The 8,386-nt window shown below is 48.1% G+C and overlaps 1 protein-coding gene across 1 annotated transcript; it reads right to left on the bottom strand.

Moving 5' to 3' along the window:
- LOC103117463 (olfactory receptor 51E1) lies at positions 1–7,412 on the bottom strand. The gene is made up of 2 exons (XM_007527520.2): positions 7,291–7,412; positions 1–1,156 (listed from the first exon to the last, which is right to left on the bottom strand). The coding sequence occupies exon 2, from the start codon at positions 1,113–1,115 to the stop codon at positions 162–164; it is 954 nt and encodes a 317-aa protein (XP_007527582.1). The 5' UTR covers positions 1,116–1,156; positions 7,291–7,412; the 3' UTR covers positions 1–161.
- Between the last annotated feature and the right edge of the window lie 974 nt (positions 7,413–8,386).

Genomic DNA, 8,386 nt, shown 5'->3' with positions numbered 1-8,386 from the left:
CTACTAACCCTGTTCACATAGAGAGTTTCCAAACAGCTTCTTCTTTGAAGGATCAGTTACATTTGTAAGACAATTTTTTTCCAAATGCCTTTTTCCAAAACATTGACACTAAAGTCTAAGGCAAAGAATTTGGGGTGAGAAGGAAGCTTGATCGTTGACAGCTAGGGGTCTGGAGCATCAGTGGTCACTTGGAAAAGATGAAGGATGCGTTGCCGGATCACCTTTGTCTTTACTCCGTAGACGATGGGGTTGAGCACCGGAGGGACAAGAAGGTAGATGTTGGCCATGATGACGGGAAGGAGTGGGTCGTGGCGCTTGCCAAAGCGATGCACCATCGACAGTCCAATGAAAGGCACGTAGAAAATGAACACAGCGCACACATGGGAGACACAAGTACCAAATGCCTTCGCCTGGGCTTCACGGGTCAAACCCAGCACAGTTTTGAGAATAAGCAGATATGATAAGGAGATGAGAAGTGAGTCTAGGCCAATGGCAGAGATGATGACAATGAGGCCGTAGATGACGTTGACACGGATGTCCGCACAGGCCAGCTTCATGACATCTTGGTGTAGGCAGTAAGAATGGGAAAGGATATTGGAGCGGCAGAAAGGCAGTCGTTTGATGAAGATAGGCAGGGGCGCCATAAGGGCAGCACCGCGTAACACCGCAGCCATGCCAATCTTGGTAACACGAGGCAATGTGAGCACAGTTGCATGGCGTAGTGGGTGACAGATAGCCACATAGCGGTCAAAGGCCATGGCCAGCAGAACTGTAGACTCCATGCCAGATAAGGAGTGGATGGCAAACATCTGGAGTAGACAGGCATCAAACTGGATGGTAGTGGAATTGAACCAGAAGATGGCCATCATCTTGGGCATGGATGAAGTGGAGATAAGTATGTCGAGGCCAGAGAGCATGCAGAGAAAGATATACATGGGTTCATGGAGGCTGTGCTCTGTCCGCACAATGTACATGATTGTCAGGTTCCCTAGGACAGCAATGAGGTAGAGAGAGCACAGTGGGAAGGCCAACCAGAACTGAGCTTCTTCCAAGCCTGGAAGGCCGATGAGGATGAAATATGTGGTGCTGGATCCATTGCCAGGGAAGCCCACCATGGTGAAGAAAGGAGTTACGACAGCTACCAGACAAGGGGAGGCTGGAATGAATGCAAAGAAAAACTATTGTCAGACCCTCTCCCCCCGTGAAATCCAAATACCATGCTTCTGTCTCTCAACCTTCAAACCCTATTCTCAAACCCAAACTCTAATGCCAGTGCCTACCTAAATTGCATCTCTGTTATCAACTGTCTAAATGACTAGACTTTGGCCAATGGTCTACTGTCAGCATTGGCCAAAGTATCTCTCACCACTCCTCACTGTAGTAACCCTGCTCCATTCACATTAAAACACATGCCACTGCTGTGACCACAGAATGCGAGCTCAGACCTACAGGGATGCAGAGGTTACATAGGCTCCTGTGCTGAATATGGGCCCAGGATCAAATTGATGGGGTTAACAGTTAACAATGTTTATACACTTTTCCCATAGTTGGGAGCTACTCTCTTCCCTGATACAGCTTTCTAGCCTTTTTTCCAGCCATGACATCATCTCCCCAGACAATACCTTCGGTTTCACCTGCATGTTAGCTGTCAGGCTCAGGCAAAAACTAATAAAGTCATAGGTCTCTTAGAATATAACTAAAGTAGACCTACTAGCTTTTTCCAAAACGGAGACTCCAAATTTTCATCTGCAATATTCTAGCCTTTAGGTTCAGGATTAGTCAACAATTTCTTCTGCTTTATATCTTGACTCTTTTTCAGCCACCAGGATCCAGATGCTAACACAATGCCAACATAACTTCCCTGAGCAGACGAACCTACCAATATGTCCTGGAGCCCCGCTTCCCCAGAGCCCAGCCCCAATAGGGAAAGAGAGAGACAGGCTGGGAGTACGGATCCACCTGTTAACACCCATGCTCAGCGGGGAAGCAATTACAGAAGCCAGACCTTCCACCTTCTGCAACCCACAATGACCCTGAGTCCATACTCCCAGAGGGATAAAAAAAATAGGAAAGCTATCAGGGGAGGGGATGGGATACGGAGTTCTGGTGGTGGGAATTGTGTGGAGTTGTACCTCTCTTATCCTATGGTTTTGACAGTGTTTCCTTTTTAATAAAAATTTTTTAAAAAATAAAGCTGAATCATCAGAAGCCCGGTGGTGGTGCACTTGGATAAGCACACATAGTAATATGTGAAAGGATACCTCACCAACCCGGGTTCCAACCCCCCCTCCCCACCTGAAGGGGGTCACTTCACAAGTGGTGAAGCAGGTCTAAAGGTGTCTATATTCCTCTCTCCTTCTCTGTCCCCCCTCTCCCCTCTCAATTTCTCTCTGTCCTATTAAATGAGTGGGGGAGGCCACCAGAAGCGGTGGATTTGGGCCCTAGCAACCCGAAGAAAAAAAAAACCTGTATCATCATTTCTAAGGCACTTTTTTCCCCCTGTGTGCATAAACATAAGAAACATGCCTCCCAGTTCATTTCTGATAATGACAAGAGCTGAGCACTGATAGGGCACTCTCCCTGAAATCCCAGTGAGAAAGACCTTGATAGGCCTGGAAGTGAGGTGCCTCTCAGCATAAAATGAGGCCGGTGTCCTTGGCGGTAAAATAAGAGACTGTACCTCAGAAGACTGAAACAGGAGAGAAGTGTAGGAAGGAAGAGAGGAGCCAACCAGAGGACCCCAGGACCACCTTCACCCTTGGGCCCCAGACGTCTGATCCCCCACACTCCACCAGGGGGCAGCAGAGGCACCTGGAGATGCCCAGCCTAAGCAGCTGTTGATACTTAGCTCAATTTAGATGCGCTCCAAGCCCAGGAGGAAATTGGAGCTAAATCATTCTGTTTGGGAAAAAAAATACATTCAAAGAAAAAAAACAATATTTACTTTCCTTTTTCTTTCTCCTCCTTTTCAGAAAGGTCCTAACCATGAGGGAATAGACCTACTTTTGAGATTTTTCTCTGGTGAAAAGTTGTACTATCTTAGCAAGTCCTAAAAATGTGAAGGATAGCCACACACACAGAGTGAAAACACACTTTGTAAGCTTTAATCTTCTCATTTCCCGACTCTGGTCTCTGGGGCTTCTGTCCCCAGCACCAGGTCAGCCTCCACCCAGTCCCTCTCACAGCCTCCACCAACACTTCCTCCCCGCTGAGAGACCTGGGCAAAGCAATCAGAGAGGGGTAACAGGGGCTTTGAACTCTGTGACCCACGAAGAATGAGGTCACAGGAATCACTTCAGTGACTACTAAATGACAGGCATTGAATGAAGATGGTCTCTCGGGGGCACACCCAGTTAAGCACTTGCAGTACTAAATGCAAGGACCTGCACAAAGATCAGGGTTGGGGGAAGGAGGTTCACAAGTAGTAAAGCAGGTCTGCAGATGTCTATCTTTCTCCCTCTCTATCTCCCACTCCCCTCTCAAGCTCTCTCTGTCCTATCCAGTAAAAATGGGAGGAGGGAAATATGGCCACCAGAAGTAGTGGATTTGTAGTGCTGGGACCAAATCCCAGCAACCCTGGAAGGAGGAAGAAAAAATAAAGAGTATCTCTAACTTAAGAACAGCTCTACCCCACAGAATGTCTGTGCATTTTCTCTGTGTTCTAGGTGAGAAAACTTGCATCCCCCAGGAGTTCAATAATATTCCCCAGGGATTAGTGGTTGCCTGGTAACATAAATTTAATCTAGTCTAACTCCTAGGCTTGTACACCCCCCTTATATTCTAGGCTGTTTTGAATTGTGCTTGACTTTCTGAAAGCTAATAAAATATGTCCAAATGGTAGGGGAGAAAGGTGTAGTCCAGTAGGACTCGTGGCCCAAGTAGACCCCTTGAAAAGAAATCAAGAGAGAAAAAAGTGGACCCTCCTGAACTAAAGGCTGAGCAAACCATGGGCACTCTTCTTTCTTTTATCCCCAACACCTCTGGCTGTGACTTGGGCAGGTCCCACAAGGAGATTTTAAAACCTTACCCTCTGCCAAATGCTTTTTTTCTTACATGACTAGAGAGTCCTCGCAATCTGCCAGGGAAATCATCATTGATTTCATTTGACAGATAAGGATGGTGAGGACTAGTTAGATCTCTTAGTGTCAAACCCAAATGTTTTCCAATATGTCCCTGTGTCAAGCAATTGACCTGCCAAGCAATTGACCTGCCATTCTCCTTAGGAACAGAGCAGCCCTGGGGAGGCAGCACAATGGGTTCTCAAAAGGTTTCATGCCTGAGGCTCTGAGCTTCCAAGTTGAATCCCCAGCACCACCATAAGCAAGAGTTGAGCAGTGGGGATTGGATCTACCTGATAAGGATGAATTCAACATTAATTTCTAAGGGATTCAAAATAATGTCCATTCAAAATCTGCAATCCTGAGGAGTTTTTCTCACTTGTGTCCAGTGAAGAAAAGGGACAGGAAAGGAAGGAAGAGAAAAGTACTGGAAAGAATTCACAGTGTTTCATTCCTGGAGTGGTGTGGTGGAGCCTTCTGGTGCCCTGCCAGCCTCTGTGGGAAGATCTGGAAAAGAATGCCGCTGGCAGAAAGCCCAGAAGTACCTGGGAACCCCTATCTCCAGCTCCCAGCCCAGAGAACAAGGCAGGCCTCAGATACAATACTGAGTTGCCAAGGATTATAGAAACTCATCACGGAGTTCTTAAAGGGGGGAGGGGGGGGCTTTCACTACCACTCCCAGAACTGCATTCACCTCCAAATTTCTCTCATCCTCTCTGCCTCTGCCACACTTATTTTTCCTAAAGCAGCTGGATCCTAGCAGAGCCTTGGCCCTTCTTTTTCAGAATAAACAGAATGAGAAGGGAAAGGTGGGAGTTGGCAGTTTCTACACTCAACAAAAGCAGATCCCCAGCCACAATGTCCTCACTAAAGGAAGCTGGGTTCTCTGATAACACCTCCCTGCAGAGCTCCACCAAACACACACACACACACACACACACACACACACGCTGACCCATACAGACCTGTAAAGCTTGGCATATTTATGGGAACACTGGTTGTTGGCTGATGGGGGGGGGGGGAGCCAGAGCTGAAAGGTTGATTGATACACCGATTTTTTTTTTCTTTTAACAACTACTGATGGATTGACTACTGTATGCTGGTTGACCATTGCATGCCAGACTGTGGAGTCAGCCCTGGAAACACAACATGGAGATGCAAAGCCAGCACAGTTCATCCCAGCCAAGGTGGGAAAGAATTGAGACCAATTTGCAGCCATCACAGTTTATGATAAATTCTAGGATGGGGGAAACACAGGGGACTCAGGTCCAAAAGGACCAACAGCTCACCCAGTTTTGAGGCTCAGAGCATTTCCTTGAGGAGGTGGCATCTGGGTCAAGACTTGGAGTGTCCCTTAGCAATGTTAAGCCAAGCAGGACTTGGGGTGCAGGCACAGTAGCATTCGACTGGACAAGGAACACATAGTGAGTGCCTGTAGCATGCTCAGAGTGAGACTGAACAGAAAAGGCCATTTCTTTTGTGAAGTTCATATAGGAGGCGAGTGTTTTCCAAAAAAGAGAGGGCAGTTAGGGTCAGTGAAATAGCTCACTCGGATAGTGTACTGCTTTGCCATGGGAGCGACCAAGGTTCAAGACCAGCCCCCAATTCATTGAAGAAAGTTTTGGTGCAGCTGTCTCTATCTATCTATCTATCTATCTATCTATCTATCTATCTATCTATCTCTCTCTGTATCTATCTATCTCTATCTCTGCCTCTCTGTCTCTATCTAAAACAATAAGAAATGAAATTTTAAAAGTTAAAAGTAGGGAGTCAGGTGGTAGCGCAATGGGTTAAGTGCACGTGGCGCAAAGCCCAAGGACCAGCACAAGGATCCAGATCCGAGCCCCCGGCTCCCCACCTGCAGGGGAGTCGCTTCGCAGGTGGTGAAGCAGGTCTACAGGTGTCTATCTTTCTCTCCCCCTCTCTGTCTTCCCCTCCTCTCTCCATTTCTCTCTGTCCTATCCAACAACAACAGCTATAACAACGACAATAAAACAAGGGCAACAAAAGGGAATAAATAAATATAATTTTTTTAAAAAAAATTAAAAGTAAATAAGCAGGCTGGGGGGTAGCATAATGGTTCTGCAAAAAGACTTTCATATCTGAGCCTCTGAGGTCCCAGGTTCAGTCCCCAGCATCACCATCAGCCAGAGCTGAGCAATGCTCTGCTATCTATCTATCATCTATCTATCTCTTTCATATAAGCAAATAAATAGGGTCAATACACAGAAGACATTACAGATAAGGGCACAGAGGACAAGACTGAGTGAATGAATAGCGAAGAAGGGGGTCAGGCCAGCCATAGCTAAGATAGGGACCAGTGAAAGTCTCTCTAAAGAGGTGACCTAGGAGCTAAGAGCTGAGTGCTAAGAAAATGCTAGCCAGGTTAAGTCCCAGGGAAAGAAGATTCCAGGTAGAGGAGACCACACGTGGTATAAAGGTCTTGAGGCAAAAATGAGTCTGGAGAGGGTGGGGGTAGGCTCCCAGCACAGAAAACAGAATAACACAACTACAGCCATGAGATCCCCAAGCTGAGGTCACAGCAACACAGGAGTCAGGCCCAAGAGTCACTTGCAGGACATTGAAGAAGCCCTGGTTGAAAGAGTCTGAGTCCCGACCAAGCACAAACTGAGCTTCTGCCACCCTGGCAAACTGCCACTGGTCCCCTTCACACACCAAATCCCAGTTCAGGGCCTGCCCGGTGCCGCACCTGGTAGGGAGCACACATTACAGTGCTCAAGGACCAAGGTTCAAGCCCCTGGTCCTCACCTCTAAGGAATGAAGCAGTCTGAAGGTGTCTCTCTCTCCCCCTCTCTATTTCCCCCTTCCCCCCCAATTTTTCTGTCTATATCCAAAAATAATTAATTTTTAAAAACTTTTCCAGCACAACACTAACCTCAGCCCAGCCCCACCTGTCTTCCTACCCCTATTCACCTTTGTTTAGGCCAACTCCAGCCAGGCTCTGGAAGCAAACCCCAGTGAACCGATAACTGACATGTTGCTTGGAAGCCACTGCACGGCGTCTGTTAACACCACCCCCACATTAGCAATGGCCATCAGTCCTATGAGTCAGATGCTTCCTCTCTGCCCCATCCCCAGCCCTCTCCTGGCTCTGCACAGCCCACAGCCCACAGCCCACAGCCCAGCTTCTCACTGGCTCAGCATCCCAACGGGAGGGTCTGGCTGTAGGAGCCTCAGCCCTGGACTGCCGCCCCTGGCATCCTGCACTCACCTTGGTTGCCTGGAAGAAAGGCCTGTCTTTTATAGGATCAAGAGGTCTGGAAGCCTGCACCTCAGAGTACTGTCCGTCTGTCCCTGCCCCCTTCTTCTGGTCAGGGTTATTTATTCTCTGGCTTTCCGCCTCCCTCCTTCTGCTTCTCCCTGCTGGGAGGGTGGGGACTGCAGGCTGCTGCCCAGAGGGTCTACAGCAGGTGCCCTTCAGTTGCCAGCCCCGGGGCTGGTTTCCTTCTTCCCTTCCTGTGTCTTGGGAGAGTATGCCTGGGGTGGGGGGAGCAGAAGGAGGGGCAGTGGGTAGAAAGAGGGGTCCCTCGAGTCCTCCTCAGATGGGCCCAGGGCCATCAGCTCCCAGTGTGGAGCTGGATGAAGTAGCCAGAGCCGGAAGGGGAGGTAAAGCCATTTGTGTGACCCTGGCCTCTATGAGATTTTCTCAGAAATCTGTCTCGTCCCTGTCTTATCAAACTCGCCTTTCAGGGAGCTCTGAGACCAAGTGCCACTTCTCCCTCCTAAAGCTCTGTCATTCCTCTACGTTTGTTCTGTTGGTGGCCCAAGCTTTGACCTTGACGAGTCTGAATCCATCCCAGTGGGCCCATCTCCCTTCCCTCCAAAACTCTAGGGCTTCCTCCTCTTCCCGGTATCCTCAGCTCTGAGGCCTATCTTACTGACTAACTAGGGGACAGGCATCCCCAGGGCTATCCCTCTGCCTTCTGTCACAGGCCTTGGGTTTCCGGACTTGTGGCTGAGGAAGGAGGATGTGGTTTCCTGACCCCCTTCCTCACAACCAATGTCATCCGTAGGAGACCAACGCCATCTGGTTTCTCACTTTAGGGCAAAAATAGTGATGGAATATTTTAGAGGTTTTTAGAGCCATCTGGAAAATGTGAATCGAAATACCTTGCATGTTTTAAATGTTTTTTTAAAAAAGAAAGAAAGAAAGAAAGTTTTGCCCCTCCATATAAAGCAAAGTGAATATCCATTGTTTTCTCCTGACTTTTCTGCTTGCTCGTTTTTCAGCTGCTAAGGTTTCAGTTCCCAACAACAGGGCACCATGCTAATTCAAGCAACGGTAAGGTATTTGATCAGGCTGTTCC

The sequence above is a fragment of the Erinaceus europaeus genome, chromosome 17 (genome assembly GCF_950295315.1).
Source record: "Erinaceus europaeus chromosome 17, mEriEur2.1, whole genome shotgun sequence".
NCBI lineage: Eukaryota > Metazoa > Chordata > Mammalia > Eulipotyphla > Erinaceidae > Erinaceus > Erinaceus europaeus.
The sequence above is the reverse complement of the archived record's forward strand: the minus strand, read 5'-3'. Positions and strand labels throughout refer to the sequence as shown.